At 35.8% G+C, this 18,170-nt stretch overlaps 1 protein-coding gene across 6 annotated transcripts in view; it reads left to right on the top strand.

The window, feature by feature from the left end:
• PHF3 (PHD finger protein 3) overlaps window positions 1-17,749 on the top strand; it is a 71,643-nt gene extending 53,894 nt beyond the window's left edge. For all 6 annotated transcript variants that reach the window (XM_036998365.2, XM_036998366.2, XM_036998367.2 and 3 more), the window contains 10 exons: window positions 2,926-3,064; window positions 3,145-3,301; window positions 4,539-4,655; window positions 6,399-6,530; window positions 7,050-7,185; window positions 9,618-9,813; window positions 10,323-10,470; window positions 12,433-12,522; window positions 14,484-14,679; window positions 14,898-17,749. In XM_036998365.2, coding sequence (XP_036854260.2) covers window positions 2,926-3,064; window positions 3,145-3,301; window positions 4,539-4,655; window positions 6,399-6,530; window positions 7,050-7,185; window positions 9,618-9,813; window positions 10,323-10,470; window positions 12,433-12,522; window positions 14,484-14,679; window positions 14,898-17,008 — 3,422 coding nt within the window. In that variant the 3' untranslated portion in view covers window positions 17,009-17,749. The remainder of the gene's footprint in view (window positions 1-2,925; window positions 3,065-3,144; window positions 3,302-4,538; window positions 4,656-6,398; window positions 6,531-7,049; window positions 7,186-9,617; window positions 9,814-10,322; window positions 10,471-12,432; window positions 12,523-14,483; window positions 14,680-14,897) is intronic.
• Window positions 17,750-18,170: the final 421 nt, after the last annotated feature.

Below are 18,170 nucleotides of genomic sequence, written 5' to 3'. Positions count from 1 at the left end.
TGGTGGTAGAAGATGAGTTCAGAGAAAATTATGTAGGAACTTTGAAGCTATGACAGACTGTATTTTATTCTGAATGTAATGGGAAACCTTTAGAGAATTTTGTACAAGGTAATGATGGATCACTCTGTATTTTTCTATGGAAATTGAACTGTAGGAAGATAGGTGAGGTGGAAGGTAGAACAGTTAGGAATGTACAGCAGTGTCCTAGGCAAGAAATGTTAGCTTGGAACCTGAGGTACAGTGGAGGTAATGAGAAGTGGTCAGATTCAGGTATATTTTATAGTAGAGTTGGTAGAATTTGCTGATGGATTAGATATAGGTAGGTAAAGGAAGGGGTCTTAGCAGATGATTAAAATAAGGGTTAATGCTATTTACTGTGATGAAAAAGAGAGGATGATTTGGGGAGGAAAATTAAAAAATTATGTTTTAGGTATTTTAACTTTGAGATGCCTGTTAGATATCTCCATCTAAGTGGAGATGTTTGAGTAAACCTTTAACTGATCAGTCTGGAGCTTAGAGCTAAGACTTTGGGCGTTGGCATTAAAATTTGGGATTTGTCGGTGTACAGTTGTTATTTGAAATCATGGACTTAGATATGGAAAGGTACAGGGGAAGTTCAGTGATGAAGAGGCAGAAGCAGAGCCCCTGAGGTGTATCAGCATTTAGACGTCGGGAAGAAGAGAGGACCCAGCAAAAGCAGACGGAAAGGTGGCCAGTAAGTAAAAGAACAAGAGACTCCGGTGGCCCGGAAGCCAGATAAAGATTCAAGAAGGTGGGAAGGATCGATTGCCAGATGCTGTCTAGCTTTGTAATAAGACGAACACAGATTTAACGAAGTATGTGAGTTAGTAAAATGGAGATATTTGTGACTTGGGCTGAATGATTTTGGTGGAGCAGTGGGGACAAAAGCCAATTGTTATGGCTTCTGAAAGAATGGAAACTGAGGAATTGAGATACTGTGGTTAATACCTTTAAGAAATTTTGCTGTTACAGGGAACTGAAGTGGTGTAACTACAGATGGATGTGAAATCAAGGATTTAAAAAAAACAGATTTTTTAGCATGTTTGCAAGATTAATAGGAACAATCCTATACTGTTAGAAATAATTTGATAATGTAGGAGAAAGGTGGTAGTTGAGGTTCAAAAGCCTTGAAAAGACAAGAGGGAATGGGATTCACATAGAACATAGGTGGTCCTAGAAAAGGACAGCTCTTCCCCTGTAACAGTAGGGAGAATAAATGGACGAGGAGGAGGACAGGCGAGGTAGGTCAGTAGATTTTGTGATGGGAAGACATTATAGCTGACATTTTCCTGTTTTGTCAGTGAAATATGAAGTGTGAAAATCAAATGTTGAATTTTTTGAAGGAGGTACTGTTGGTTTGAGAAGAGAGAAGACAGTGTAAAATACATGTTTTGGAAAGCAGGGGGGCAGATTTACTAGGAAAATTAAATATGATTAGGGCAGCAGATTGAGTTATCTACTTGGAATTTGTGTTTATAAATTTAAAGGGATCTGTAAGCACCGTTGCTTATTTTTCTCCTGTTTCCTTTTGCTGTTTGCAGGCGGTTTACAGGGTGAAGGATACAAGTTCACTTTCACTAGGGTTGGGGTTTTGCCAAAGCAGATGTTTGAAGGAGAGAGAATAAAGGTGTTAAGTATGCAAGGGAGTGATAAGTGTGCAAGGGACTGTCTGATCATAGTTGGATATGTGGGAAACTGAGGACATAAATGGCAAAAATGATAGATTTAAGAATTGTTGGAATGAGGAGATTCTAGAATAAATAAGCGGGTATCACAGGAGGTTAGAGAGGTGGATGTTTGACATTGAGATTTTAGAGATGTGCATGAATTAGTAAGGATAGAATGAAAAATAATTTGAAAAGGATAACATTCAAAGTAACAATATAAGGCATTGTTTTAAAACCAGAAGAGATTTATCAATTTGCAGTACTAGTAAGATTATTAAATTATCTGCTCACTCAGTAAGTTCAGATTGAAATTTTAATAGGTTTTTAAAAGTTAGTGTATATATGTATATTTTAAAAGTAGCTGTAAAAATCATCTAAGGTGGGAAAAAAGTGTATACATTTAATAGCTTTAGGGCCACTTAGTCACTTAATTTGTAATTAAAATTCATTTAAACTCAAATTTCTTTTTTATTGAAGTATCGTTATAATAAATTAGGGGGGACCACATAATGACCTGCTATTTATATGTATTGTGAAGTGATCAGCACAGTAAGTCTAGTTAACGACTGCCACAGTTCACAGATTAGAGTTTCAGTGTTGGGAATATTTCAGTATGAATATGGGTTCTCATCTAATTTTTTTTTTAATGAAGATATCATTGATATACACTCTTATGAAGGTTTCACAAGAAAAACAATGTGGTTATTACATTCACCCTTATTATCGAGTCCCCCCCCGTACCCCATTGCAGTCACTGTCCATCAGTGTAGTAAGATGCCACAGAGTCCCTATTTGTCTTCTCTGAGCTACACTGTCTTCTCCGTGACCCCCACACACACCAGGTGCACAATCCCCTTCTCCCTCCCCACCTGTCCTTCTTGGAGTCTGTGAGTCTGCTGCTGTTTCGTTCCTTCAGTCATGCTTTGTTGTTATGCTCCACAAATGAGGGAAATCATTTTATACTTGTCTTTCTCTGCCTGACTTATTTCATTGAGCATAATACCTTCTAGCTCCATCCATGTTGTTGCAAGTGGTAGGATTTGTTTCTTATGGTTGAATAGTATTCCATTGTGTATATGTAGCTCATCTTCTTTATCCATTCATCTACTTGATGGACATCTGATTTAATTTCTTAATAGTGATTTCAAATCATTCAATTTTGTTTATAAACTTACATTATGCATTAAAAAGGAAGATTTAAAAAAATTTAGTGAGTTTTGTTACTTATTTAAATTAGGTGCGCAAGAGATAAAAAAGAAGAAAACTGAAAAGGGAGCGCCTACTGTGCATCCTCCTGCTGCTTCTACGTCTAAGCCTTCTGCAGATCAGATCAGACAGAGTGTCAGGCACTCTCTCAAAGACATTCTTATGAAAAGGTAACACATTTTTATTACCGAAGATTGAATAATGTATGCTTTGTGTGTTTGAAAAATAATTGAATTATTCTGATTTTAAGACTTACAGACTCAAATTTGAAGGTACCAGAGGAAAAGGCAGCAAAAGTTGCCACAAAAATTGAGAAAGAGCTTTTCTGTTTTTTTCGGGACACAGATGCTAAATATAAGAACAAATACAGAAGTTTGATGTTCAATCTGAAAGATCCTAAAAACAATGTAAGTATGTTTTGTTCGTGTCTGTAGATACTTATGCTTCTAATTTTTCTGAATACATAGGGATTTAATATTGTAATATAATAGGTCTATAATTTACTTTTTGGGGTGAGACTATATAATTTTAATAAAGTTTTTGCTACTGAGCAGAGCTGTGGTGACTAGTGTTTTATAGTGAGCCTATTAAAATATAAAATCCTAAACCTGTCTTAGCCTGATTTATGTGATTTTTGTTCCTTTATGTCCCTTATTGAATCCAGTTTATTAAAAAATTAATCCATATTTATTTTTCAAAAACTGTTAACCCAAAATTCATAACATTATATGAATACTTCTGATTTAAATCTAGGAATTAAGCTAAAGAAAATAAATTATTTTGATAAAATCTAGAACATTTTTGTTTAAATAAGGCTTTAGTTTTGAGTATCTTTTAGCAGTGAAGTAGACATTAATTGAACTCTAATCTTTACCTGGGATTTCTTGTTTGGGTCTTCGAAAAGCTATGTGTGTGTGTCTTAGAGGAAATCAAAAAGCTGTGTATGTGGTGTAGACGCAAACTCCTTGCGTATTTGCTAAAGTTTTATAAAGATTTCACATAAGTGATACCCATTTGTCATTTTATGATATTTGCCATAGTAGGTGATATGAGGTATTTTCTTGAAACATGCTGACAGTTACTTAAGAAAAACCTACATTGTACAATCTGCCATCGTGGTCCAGGGAATCTTACAGTTCTTAAATTATGTAATCTGGAAATTTTTCTTCATCAAGGAAATACTTAATCCCTTTAGGTTTCTTTCTTGCAGTTGGTTCTTTGCTCCTGAGTCCCCTCCAAGCCTGTTAGGATTTAAACATATGAAATCTTAGACATCACATTCAGTGAAGGTCTTTAATGCGGTATCTCCACTATAGGTTGGCTGTACGGCAGTGTGTGTCCCTGGAAGACTCTGGGACAGAGTCCTGATACAACTTTGGGATAGGTGTTGTGATGGTTCTGCTGCACATGGTTCTCCTTCTCCACTGTGTGCTTATTTTTATATGAAATGTGTATTTTGCTGCCTTAGATGATAAGTTCCTACAATACAATGGTGTCATTTATCCTCTTTGTAGTGGGTAAATAAAATCATTAAATATTTGTAAATCAGGTTTCAAAATTGCATCTTTATTGCAGGTTTCTATGCAGTACTCCTCATTCTTTTAAAAATGTTTTTCTCTCCTTCCCATTTTAAAATACCACCAGATACTATTTAAAAAAGTCCTGAAGGGAGAAGTAACCCCTGATCATCTTATAAGAATGAGCCCAGAAGAACTAGCTTCTAAAGAGTTGGCTGCCTGGAGACGAAGAGAAAACAGACATGTAAGATTAAAAATTTGTGTTTGACTGTAACAAACTGGTGTTTTTTAGCCTTAGGGGAACAGTTATACACACAGAGTTAATTCACCTCAGAGCACAGTCACACATACCTTCTGTTCCATCCTGCTGCAGTTACTTATCCTCCAGTAACCTAGTTCTTAAATTCAATCTTCTGTTTTTCCTGATCTCTGCTGCTTTTTTCTCATTTTGTTCAGTTATGAGGTTACACAATTGCCTTGTGTTTTGTTATTAAATTTTGTTATATGAATCTGAAGGCTGGGCAAATAGATGCATCTTAATCACATGTGTACTTTTCAGAAGCACAGTTTGAAGTTATTATGGATGTCAGTCGTTTGTAGAGCCAGATTAAGTCAGATTGAAAATTTTGTATGTTTATAATCCCTTACTACTATAAGTTTCAAATACCAAAAGCTCTGAAAAATTTTTTATAACAGATTTATTGATATAACCTGACCCAAATCATGTATGAATGTTAATATTCACAGAATATTATGTATTTAACTAACTAGTACTGTCCCATATTTAACTGGAGTGTTATGTAATATAGGTAGTATGTGCAGCATACTGCATTTTTAAAACTAAAAATTTGTAAGTCGCCAATACCAAGAATTTTCATTTGGAGGTTGTGAACTTAAAATACCTTTAAAGATGGTGACTTAGAGTGATTGTGAGGTAGCAACATTATCTACTGTTTTTACTACCAAAAAAGGGCTGCAGAAGATTAGCCCTTTATTCTAAAAAATATTGGTTATTTATAATGCACATTAACTCCACATAATTTGCCTAATACTTTTCTTCATAATACTTTCTTGCCTCTTAGGCATTTAGTCTTTATGTAGATCTTCTTCCAAATCTAAATTGAAGTGCAAAGTCCTTGAATTGACATACTTACTCACATATTTATTCACTTTTGCACTGTGTAATTTCTCCCCTTTTGAAAGTAGTGTCACCTCTTCTCTTCCTCCATATTCCAAATAATGCAAATGCCTCTCTCCTGCTTTGAAACTGTGGCAGGAAGTACTGTCTGCATCTGAGGCCACCTTGTTCTTTCTTTAGGTCATTCATCTGATTACTTTCTTTAAAGGATGATATACACTAAAAAAGGCAAGACAAATGACCAGACCCATCTTACCTTCCTTAATCCATTTCATTCTGAGCGACCTGTTACTGGGTCTTGGTATATTTGCTTAATTACTACGTTTTGCTGCTGTGCTTGTTCAACTGTAAATTACTCTTGCCACAAAGTTTGCTCAGACAGGAGACAATAGATAGGGGACTACCTGATAATTTTTGGTGTTTGAGTGAACTGCTGTTGTGGGGGATGGTATGTTAGAACACCAACTTAGGAATCTAAGAGTAGGACAGTTATGATTTCTCTGGGACAGCTTCTAAAATACTAAATCAGAAAGCAGATTTTAAATATAAACAGCGTGTTTCATCACTTTGCAAATTACACTGTGCTTCAGTTGCCTCTGCTTAATAATATATGTGTTAACTTCTCAAGGCTGAGATACGGGGTCCAATTCTTACAATCCCAGCACTTAATACAATCTCTGGAATTCCTAATTGCTCAGTGTATGTGTGTTGTTTGAGAGACCACCTAAAGATTAACAATTATCTGTGATGATGCTTTTATTTTTAGGTAAGCGCTTATTATTTAAAGTTGTGCATTTGGAAATACCTGTTTTTAATTGTGAAGCATTTCTTTAAAATATTTCCTATTAGACCATAGAGATGATTGAGAAAGAGCAGCGAGAAGTGGAAAGACGACCAATCACAAAAATAACTCATAAAGGTGAAATAGAAATTGAGAGTGATGCTCCAATGAAAGAGCAGGAAGCAGCCATGGAGATTCAGGTAAAAATGATACCAGTGTCATATTTTATAGTGCTCACATGAAGATTCAGAAAATATTTGCCTAATGTTTCTTAAAGCAGAAAGAAGAGTTACATTTAAAGTAGCCTATTTTATGGATTTAATGGTTTTTGAGAGTGTTCAAAATACTGTTTCTCTGTTGTGTGCATACTCTGTGTATCCCAGGCACCTGTTGGACACTTGTTAAATGTAGGTTTCTGGGGTCACTATGGCCTAGTGAATTCCGTAGTAGGCCTGAAAATCTGTAGGTGCTTCTTAGGCAGACTGTAGTTTGAGAGCTGGTACAGCTTTGCTTATTTTCAGATATGACTGAGGAAAATACATGAACTCTTGTTAGGGGCTTTGAAGAATGAGCATTTATTTTTTTAAAGAAATAGTAAAAAACAACCTATGAATGGAACAATTCCATTTTGAAGAAATCAGCATGAAATATAAGTTGATTTTAATAACTGAGGCCAAATTTTATCTGCTGAAATGAATTTTTACCCTCATTTCTGTTAGGAACCTACAGCTAATAAGTCATTGGAGAAGACGGAAGGATCTGAAAAGCAAAAAGAAGAGATTGACTCCATGTCTAAAGATACCACTGGTCAACACAGACAACATCTGTTTGATCTTAACTGCAAAATTTGCATAGGTAATTGGAAATCTTTCTTCCTAAAATGGTGCTTTCATTTTGAAAGGGGGATACTTGTATTTGTAATTTAAATAGGTTTCTGTTTTCCCTGTACTGGTGGTGAGGCACCCACCCACTCACTCTCTTTTAGGAGTAGCATATGTTTTACATGACTGATCTTCAGTGGTGAGATATAGTTTGACACTAGTGTAGTTTACTGTCTAGGATTAATTGTATCATATAGATAGATCTGAACTTACCAACCCCAGGGTCAAATGACTAGAATGTAAGCGTGAGAACAGATGCCAAAAACGGTGAGCAATTGTGATTTACTAAATGAGAAAGCGAATAGCATTCATGTTTTACTATTTATATAACAAATGAAACATCTCAGAAATTACTTTTTCTCTAGTATTCTTATCTTTGGTCATTCATTCAATAAATATTTATTAAGTTTTCACTCCTTGCCAGGCAGTTTGCTGGTATAGGGAATATGTGGTGAAAAGGTCAGTTGTTATTCAGACTTCACTAGAAACAGTAGTCTAGTGAGAAAGACAGGCAGTCGATGATTTGAGTTACAAAAGTGCAGTTGTTATAAATGTATTTAGCTATCAGGAAAAACCTGTCCTAGACTGGGAGGTTAGGGGGGGCGTGGCTGAGGAATTGACATCTAAGCTGAGACATGAAGGCTGAGAAGTATGCCTGCAAAGAGAGACCATTCTAAGTACTGGGAACGGCGTGCACCTGAATTGAATTCAAGAAGAGGAGCGAGAGGCCCATGATGTGTTTGAAGAGATATTTAGAGATCAGATTTTGCAGTATCTTAAAGCCATTGCCTTTTAAATTTCAGATTGTGATTTATTAATGGTAGAGAAATCAATTCAGTAAGTAGTTACTAGCATTTCAAAAACACACACAGAATGGAAAATAATTACAAATTGCACTTACAGAGATAACTATGATTTTTGTGAAACTTTAGTTCTAGTTCTTTATATATAACAAAAAAATACATATATCCATAGATACACACACATACATACATACACATGCACACACATGGGGTGTGTGTGTGTATCTAAGTGAATCATGATATAAAATACTACTTTACAGATCATGATAAAAAAAGTTTGAAATCTGCTTTTGTAGGTCACCATAAAGATTTTGGTCTTTCATCTAAGAGCAGTGGATAGTGATTAGAGGGTTTTTAGCAGGAGAAGAAGAACATCAGGTTTGAATTTTACGAAGATCTCTCTCTCTGCGTGAAGATTACAGTGGAAGCCAAGAGAAGATGGAGGGAAACTAGATAGGAGGCCCTTACGCTAGTTCAAGTGAGAGATGAAGATAATTTAGAGTGGTAGAATTGGTGAAGTAACTGGCAGTTTTGAGATACTCAGGTTATATCTGGTTGCATTTAAAGCTTGAGAAATGAGGATGTGTTAAGGAAGAGTTTATATTTAGTTTATTGGTAAAGATGGATTATCAAGAGTTTTTTTTTTAAACCTCTGGAGATGTGGCTCTTAATTTTTTATTTTTTTTGTAATATACTCTAAGGAATGATGCCTTGTTCATTAACATGAAAAATGCATCAGGTTAGTTAATATGCTGCCCTCCATCATTGTATTAGAGATTAGATGAAGTATATTATAAACTAAGTAGTTTTCCTATAACAAAAATAATCATGTGTCTTCTCAAAATTGCATGTTCACGTATTTTACAGTCTGTGCAATGGTAAAGACTTAAATAGCAGACTGTTTCCAGACCTTATCCCTAAAGAAAGCTTTCTGTGGTACAGTAGTATGTTTAAGTACATGTATTTTGTTATTTTGTTTGGGGAAATCTTAATAATAAGCACTCAGTTATTTCTATTTATTTTAATTTCCAAGGTAAATTTCAGTAAATTTAATGGTTGCACACAAAAACATGTTTTTAATACTACTAGAGAATTCACCTATTTTCAGAAAGTTTGATTTTTTTTTCCTTCTTGATGCTGTAGCCTAAAACCAATGTCATTTTTTAAACGTTATTACATTTTTTTCATGTTTATGGAGTAATGCTGCACTGTGCATATATGTCATGAACTGCTGCTACATGTAATACGACGTAGAGTATGGATGGTTTTATTCATTTCTCCAAATTACTTCTCAAAATTGTTGGAATTTAGTGTAGTTGGAAAAAATATGCTAGGAAATCAAGAAGTCTATTTTAGTTTCTAGTTACAGTGTTCATTTCAGCTTGTCTGAATTGCTTAACGTCCTCTTCCAGTTTTTCACATTAATAAGAGAGGTGTAATATAACAGTATGAGAAATGATGATAGTTAAAAATTACCCCAGGAGATGTATGGTTATGCGGCAATTCAGTGAGGAAAGCTGAATAACTTTAGAAATGAAAATGGATGAAGTTATAGAATTCTCAGTTTACAACAATGGTTTATTTTGGTGTCTTCTGGCATTAGGTCGAATGGCACCACCTGTAGATGATCTTTCTCCAAAAAAAGTGAAAGTTGTTGTCGGAGTATCTCGTAAACATTCAGACAATGAAGCAGAAAGTATAGCAGATGCGTTGACTTCAACCTCAAATATTTTGGCCTCTGAATTCTTTGAAGAAGAGAAACAAGAGTCCCCAAAGTCAACATTCTCTCCTGCTCCACGGTAATTTTCTCTTACTTATAATTTCCATAGTAATTATTATAAATCTTTGCCAAATTATACTTAGAGGTCTTCAAAAGCAAAAAAAGTGACATATTTCTTAGGAACCTTTCTTTTGAGAAAGTAACTGTATCTTCTTGTGCTCTAAATTAATCGAGATAAAAGAGTAAGACTCTGAAAGTTAATTTAGAGATCTGAGTGTGTGGGGACTTTAAAACTCCTAATAATTGTTTTACTCCCAAGAGGCAGAAGGTAGGACATCAGAGAAAAAGTGCTTGTAGTTCTCTGGACCTTAGTCCCCCTAAGCCAACCAAGAAAGATGATTTTGTAAGACATGACTATGCAAATATGAGTATAATTTTGTAAAGTGAAAATAACAAACTCTTTAATCAATAGCCTTTTTTTGGTCTTCTTGACATGTTAAAATAGAAATAATTAATGGTTAAGTAGAAAATGGGTTTATTCAGAAGTGTTCATCTTTAGGCTGAAAAAATTTTAATGTCATTTTTTAGTCCAGAGATGCCTGGAACTGTTGAAGTTGAGTCTACCTTCCTGGCTCGATTGAATTTCATCTGGAAAGGTTTTATCAACATGCCTTCTGTGGCAAAATTTGTTACCAAAGCCTACCCAGTGTCTGGTTCTCCTGAGTACTTGACAGAGGTACTGTGAACTTTTCTCTCCTTCTCTACCTGAGTTGACTTACGTGTTTCCGAAAGCAACAGATAAGGAAACAAGATAATAATATAAATAATAAAAATGTTTCTTTTTTGTGGTAATAAATGTTTATTGACAGTGATCCTTAAACCATTGATTCATGGAATTAGGAATTCACAAATGAAGCTTTAGAACTGTAGAAAACTGCTTTGAAAGTTTTAAAGCTACGTGTCCTGTACTCTCTCCAAGATGTCCTTCGCTATGTCAGAGAATTAAAAATTAATGAGAGTCTACATGGATATCCAAGTTTTTCTTTAAATACAGACTTGCATAAAAGATTGGCATACTAAAGGCCTTCGAGGTTAGCCTATCAGGGAGATTTTTCATTGTTAACAAGACTTCTCACTTTATGGCTGTAGTTCTGACCTGCCTATTTCTCTGAAGGAGATTCAGACTTCAGTTGAAATTTATAGCTAGTTGACAGTCCGATGATACCAACGACCATAGTTGCTGTATTAGTACCTTCGTTGGTTTTGTACTTGAAGGAATAGGAAGGAACTGTTTTGAAATATTTATGGAAAATAAGCAGCTGTACTATTATAATAATAATATGATAAGTGAGAAAGTATGTATGACTTCTTAAAACAATCTTGAAGAAAGTTTGTATTTTTCTGTTTATGCAGAAGGAAATCATACATAATAATACTGTATTTTTGTTGCAATTATATTTTGCTATTATGCTTTTCTTTAACCTTCTCTATTCATTCTCAGTTTGCTCAATGTAAAGGCAAAAGTTAAAAAAAAAATTCTTCCCAGTATTTCAAAAAACCTAAATGACACATATGCCCATTATTTTTAAGATTAATGTAAGCTTTATTTTCCTTTGTATTAGGTTGAAATGAGTTTCGCTCATTGTAATGATGCTTATCTGTTGATAACTTTGTTCAGCAGTTGTGTTTTCTGTTAAACAGCTACTTACTGCTTTTATATATAGTTTGCTTGGTAAATAATATTTTAGAAATGTTAATTTTATAAGAAAAATTAAGTGGACCCATGATACTCTTCTTTTTGAACTAATGTGTTTATGTTTAGCTATTTAGTCGTTGATCAGTCCATGGTGAAGATAACTCTTCTTTTAGGTGATGAATGAAGTCCTGAATTGCGGAACCCTTTTGAGGTTAAACAAAGCTGTTGTTCTCCTTTCTGAGCTAGTTTCTGTGTGGTTGCTTTCCAGAACTCTCTGCTTTCTCATTTTTATTTGGGATCTACTTATTTGATTGGGACTAAAATCCCAAATAAAATATTTAGACAATTAGTAATTTAAATAAGCTTAATTGAATCAAATATCAATTAATTATGCTTTTTATGATTTTCTCAATTTTCATGGAAATAGAGTAACAGTAAAGTTTTTAAATACTCTTAATTGCACAGTACTTAATTGACTTTATGTATAGTCACCTGTTTTCAGTTGTTATTGTGTACAGAAATACGCTCTGTAATTAAATTTGGTAACTTCTGAAATCCAGCTGTTCCTAGTGGAGGCATATCCTTGCCAACTACCACCACAGAAAGGAAGGGGAGGGGAGGCAGGGGAGGGGAGGGAGGAGGAGCAAGCAGTTTCCCCTGACGCTGAAACCGTTTGTGCTCTTCCTGGATCGCCAGTGTGGTGTACGTGCCTCTACTTCCCTCTCCCCTGCCTGTCTTTCCTGCTGAGAACTGACAGAACCTCAAATTCTTTCTAAATTATATTTTGGACACCCACCTGAGTCATTTGGAGTTGATGTTTGAGATAAAGCCTGATTTCTGTCCCTATACATTCTTATGTTCTTTGATGCATTTCCTAGTTTTTTATTTACTTGTTTTTCATTATCAATTCAAATTTGTCTTAGAGCAAAAATTTGTATGAATTATGAATATTATAATAACGATATTCTGTATACATTGATCACCTTCATTTTTTTACCTCAGGATCTACCAGATAGTATTCAAGTTGGTGGCAGGATATCACCTCAGACAGTTTGGGATTATGTGGAAAAAATTAAAGCATCAGGAACGAAGGTAAGGAAAATTTCATTATCCTGGCGTAAGAGAATCATTGAAGGGTAAACCACTGATTGTTCTTACTCAGGGTCCACTGGGGAGGGAGCCACTACAAATTCTAACACTCTACATAATATACTTGACAAAATTACACGAGAGACATTTGCTAAGGCTCAGAACAGCTCAGCATTCCTTTTGTGGGTTTTGTTTGCTCTTCTCCTTCCGGTGTGCTTTCTCAGTGAATTCTGTCAGTGATTTGGAGGAAATGTTTTAGAGTAAGTACTAAGATCCATCCTGGAATTTTGCCTTGATTTGATTATAGGCTTTTATTTTAGTTAGGGCGTAGAATAAGCTGTTGCAACAAAAAGATCCTGAAATGCAGTGGCTGAAAGCATACAGATGGTTTTTTTGTTTTGTTACGTGAGGTAGGGCAGTTCCCGAGGGTAGTTTGGCAGCTCTGGTTGTGCATTCAGGGACCAGGCTCCTCAAAAAAAATAAAGAATGTCCAGTTGTTTTAAAAGGAAGACTTGGAAATTGCAGTTGTCATTTCACTTCCTCTAACTTCTGTTGTCAAGAACTTAGTCACAAAACGTAATACAGCTGCTAAGGAGGCTGGGAAATGTAATCTCTGCTGGATGGCCGTATGCCCAGCTAAATGTTACAGTCTTCTCTTTGTAGTAGGCGGTATGGAGGAGAATAGATATTGGGAGATAATTAGTAACCTTTATCACAATAATATTTCTCTTTTCTTTTCCCTCTCTGTATTTTCTATCATTTATTTAAGTCATAGAAGAGTACTACACCGGAAAATGTAATCATTAGAAGAAATTGTTTTTCACCCAGTGATGATATTACCTAGCAAATTGTACACATTCAATAAGTCTTAAATAAGGGAACATTAATATTTTGTATGTCTTTCATAAGATTAGAAGTCTTTAGTAAGATTAGAAGTAATACAAAATGAATGATCTTAAAATTAAAGTTTAAACTGATACAGTGTCAGAATGAAGTTTGAAGTAGTATTAAAAAGTTGCATTTATTTGCTGTCACTTTCTCATGACAGCAAAAGTCGTGGAGGAGTATTGGTAAGTATTACTCTTGGACATTTTGGGAATTACTCTTGATGTACCCATATATTATCACCCAACACTTTATAGTATGCCTCCCTCTTGAACTGATTGAAAGATGATATTTGTTACCTCTAAAAGAGGATAGTTTAGATGACAGACCTTTTACAAGAAGTACAACCGTAGGTCAGCTCATTCACATGTTTTCTCTAGGATTTTGCATCAGTTTAGGCTTTGCAGTAGATCTGACTCTCCCCATTTTGACTATATACGTTCATGAAAATGCATCCATTTTTTGTACTACCAAATGAATGTCAAACTGAGACTCTCTTTTCTGTATGAAACAAAGCCAAGAACTCAGAGGCAAGCAGCTAAGTTTTTACATAGCGAAATTATATTGCAAAATTTATGGTGTATGTATATTTGAGGTTTTTTTCACCCAGCCCCATTTATTCCTAAACTCAATCCCTGTAAATAGGATTTTCAGTGGTATTTTGTGTATCTATGTTTGGGTGGTGGTGGTAGATGCTATTAATTTGCAGTATGCTGAGAACAGGCAGCCTACTGTGAAGGTTATAACATTGGAAATAAGGGTAAATATATCAAAAGACTTGAGTTAAATATCTTCTCTGCCACTGGTAAGTGTGTCACCTTGAACAAATTAATTACCCTGGGATCAGTTTCCTATGGGACACCTTCATATGAAACATACCCACCAGTGGATCAGCAGAGATCTTCTCCGAAGAGTTGTTTCCTTTTAGTATACTTATCTGCATTTAAGTTGGTAAACCATATTATTTGATAACGATTTATAATAAAATTCAATAGATTATTTCTAATTAAGAAATAGTATTTAAAACTAAGCTATTGTTTCGTTTATTTTAAATGACCATTTGTCATTTTCTTGAATAGGAAATTTGTGTGGTTCGCTTCACACCTGTAACTGAAGAAGATCAAATTTCTTATACTTTGCTCTTTGCATACTTCAGTAGCAGAAAGCGCTACGGAGTAGCCGCTAACAACATGAAGCAGGTCAAAGACATGTACCTCATTCCTTTGGGTGCCGCAGATAAAATTCCACACCCTCTTGTGCCTTTTGATGGACCTGGTAGGTATACATTTTCATATAGAGTATGGGCGAAATAAAGTGGGAGGTGGGGCCACAGTGGAAGAACTGATGCTGCTTTCATTCTTGGAATCCAGCCATTCAGACCGACTTGATGGACATGCAACCATTTAATAGGCTGTAATAAGCTAGATGCAAACACTTACCCTTTACTGCAATGGCTGAAAATAGCTGTTTTATATTTCTTGTATTTTATACAGGTCTTGAACTACATAGACCTAATCTGTTGTTGGGCTTAATTATTCGTCAGAAACTGAAGCGGCAGCACTCTGCTAGCGCCACTGCTAGTCATACAGCTGAGACTCCTGACAGTGTACCGGTAGCATTGCCACCTGACAAAAAAAGTAAAATGGATGTTTCCACAGAGGAAACACCAGAGGAAGAAAATGACTTTTTCAATTCTTTTACAACTGTATTACACAAGCAGAGAAATAAGCCTCAGCAGACTCTTCAGGAAGACCTCCCAACAGCAGTGGAACCTTTAGTGGAGGTCGCTAAGCAGGAGCCACCAAAACCTTTACGATTCCTTCCTGGGGTATTGATTGGTTGGGAAAATCAACCTTCTACTCTGGAATTAGCAAATAAACCTCTTCCTGTGGATGATATACTTCAGAGCCTTTTGGGCACTACTGGTCAAGTTTATGAACAGGCTCAGTCAGTGACAGAACAAAACACTCTTAAAGAAATTCCATTTATAAATGAGCAAGCCATCCCCAAAGCAGAGAAGATAGATAAAGTGGAAGTAACTGATGGTGAAGCCAAGGACGTAAAGGTTAAAGTAGATAGTCTTTCCGAATCTGCAGGTAACTCAGCAGAAGAAACACCAGTATTGGGGTCCTCTTCCATTTCTTCTGAACCTTTGACGAGTCTTAGTCTCAGAGGTAAACCGCCAGATGTTTCTACAGAAGCATTCTTAACCAATTTATCCATTCAGTCAAAACAAGAGGAAACTGTGGAGAATAAAGAGAGACCATTAAAAAGGCAGCCACCACAAGATCAAGAAAGTAATTTGCAAGATAATCAGACTTCAAATTCTAGTTCTCCATGTGTATCTAATGCAGGAAAAGGAAACATAGATGGTAATGTGGGTTGCAGTGAAAACCTTGTTGCTAACACAGCAAGGTCCCCACAGTTTATCAACCTGAAAAGGGATCCTAGGCAAGCGGCAGGACGAAGCCAGCAGGTGACTGCTTCAGAGAGCAAAGATGGAGATAATTGCCGGAATGGAGAAAAACACACCCTGCCTGGTCTGGCACAGAAGGAGCACTTAACAGAACAAGTAAATGTGGAGGAGAAGTTGACTTCTGGAGAGAAAAACTCATGTGTTCAGCAGGGTGATAATTCAGGAGCTGCACAAAACTCACCATCAGTAGAAAACATACATACTTCTCAAACAGAAAAAACAAAGTCCTTACCAGAGGATATTTTAATGCAAAATATTGAAACTGTGCACCCATTTCGGAGAGGATCGGCAGCAGCATCTCATTTTGAAGTTGGAAATGAGTGTCAGTCAGAATTTCCTGCTAAGAGCATCAGCTTTACTTCCAGAAGCACCAGCCCCAGAACAAGTGCAAACTTTTCACCCATGAGGCTGCAGCAACCCAACCTTCAGCATCTCAAGTCTAGCCCCCCTGGATTTCCTTTTCCAGGGCCTCCTAATTTCCCTCCACAAAGCATGTTTGGATTTCCACCACATTTGCCACCCCCGTTACTTCCCCCTCCAGGTTTTGGCTTTGCCCAAAATCCCATGGTTCCCTGGCCACCTGTTGTTCATCTGACAGGTCAACCGCAACGTATGATGGGTCCCCTTTCACAAACATCGAGGTATATAGGCCCACAAAATTTTTACCAGGTTAAAGACATTCGAAGACCAGAAAGGCGCCATAGTGACCCTTGGGGTAGGCAAGATCAACAGCAACTGGATAGGTCATTTAATAGGGGTAAAGGGGATCGCCAGAGATTTTATAGTGATTCACACCACTTGAAAAGAGAGCGACATGAAAAGGAATGGGAACAAGAATCTGAAAGGCATAGACGCAGAGACAGAACCCAAGACAAAGACAGAGATAGAAAAAGCAGGGAGGAAGGGCACAAAGATAAAGAGAGGGCACGGTTATCACATGGTGATCGAGGAGCAGACGGAAAAGCAAGCAGAGATAGGAGTCTAGACAAGAAACTAGATAAACCTAAAAGTGAAGACCACGAGAAGGACAAAGACCGAGAGAAAAGTAAGCATAGAGAAGGAGAAAAGGACAGAGATAGGTACCACAGAGACAGGGACCACACTGACAGAGCTAAAAGCAAAAGGTAAACTTGGCAGGCCACTTCAAGATTGCATTTAAATAACTGTTAAATGTTGTATCTTAAAAGTTTTATGATTGCCTGCTAGGATTGTGCCATCTTTTAAATTTTTAAATATTGGTGGTTTGCAGAACAGTAAATATACTGTGTTTGGTGCAGGGCGCTCTGCGCCAGTGCTCACCATCCCTTCATACCGACTGCCCCTAGTTATAGGAATTTAATATTTTTAAAAGTTTTACATTGCTGTATATTCAAAGATTTGTTTTATTAATATGCAATAAAGACTTAGAAATTTTAGTTTTATTCCTTAATTGTTAAATATGGTTAACTATGGAGTATATTTCCTGCCTCTAGTGAATGTCCTTTATATAATGACTAATTTGAGAGTAATGTGTGCTCTGTAAGTTTGTTTTAAATTGCACTGTTTTTAAAGAAACTGTAGCGGAACAACAAAAAGCCAAGCAACTTCATAACCAGATTATATTAATCATTTATTTCAGCAGTTTTTGATCAAGAATCAGAAGCCCAAGGAGTACATTTATTGCTTTAATCTGCATTCATTGAAGGCCTTTATTACCATATACTACAGCTTCGTGGTAGGCCATTATTTTCCTTTTCCTTTTTGGCTCTTCAGAAACTTGAATTCTTAAGCTTGTACATGATCTTGTGTTTTGCTATCCTTTTTACTGTAAAATGTAAATATTTTAAGGGATATTTTGATTCTAAATACGATAAAAGAATTTCTCACCTATTTTGTGTGTGTGCTTTGAAATTCAGTAGTAAAAAATTTCTTCTTTAAAACTTTAAATAACTTTGAGACATTGTTCTCTTACTCAGCCAAGAATATATAGGCATAGCCATCTATGCCAGGTAATAGATGAGGGGAAAAATGATTTTTTAAATTATAGATTGCAAGCTATTGAGGTAAATCATGTAGTTCTGAAGAGGCTAGAATTTGAAACTACTGATAAACTGTGTACCTATAACCCATTTTATACCTATGTTTCTGAAAACTTGTACACCATCAAAATTGGGTACACTGACTAATCATTGTAAGATCACTGAACTTGTATTTAAGAGAAATGTATTGTGAATCTCTTTGTAAAATGTGTAATTAACCCTACGTTGGGTGTAACTCCACCATTTTGTTTAATAGTTTTGCTTGAAACAGA

The sequence above is a fragment of the Manis javanica genome, chromosome 16, assembly GCF_040802235.1.
Source record: "Manis javanica isolate MJ-LG chromosome 16, MJ_LKY, whole genome shotgun sequence".
Taxonomy (NCBI): domain Eukaryota; kingdom Metazoa; phylum Chordata; class Mammalia; order Pholidota; family Manidae; genus Manis; species Manis javanica.
Note: the sequence above shows the minus strand (reverse complement) of the source record. Positions and strands in the feature narration are given on the sequence as shown.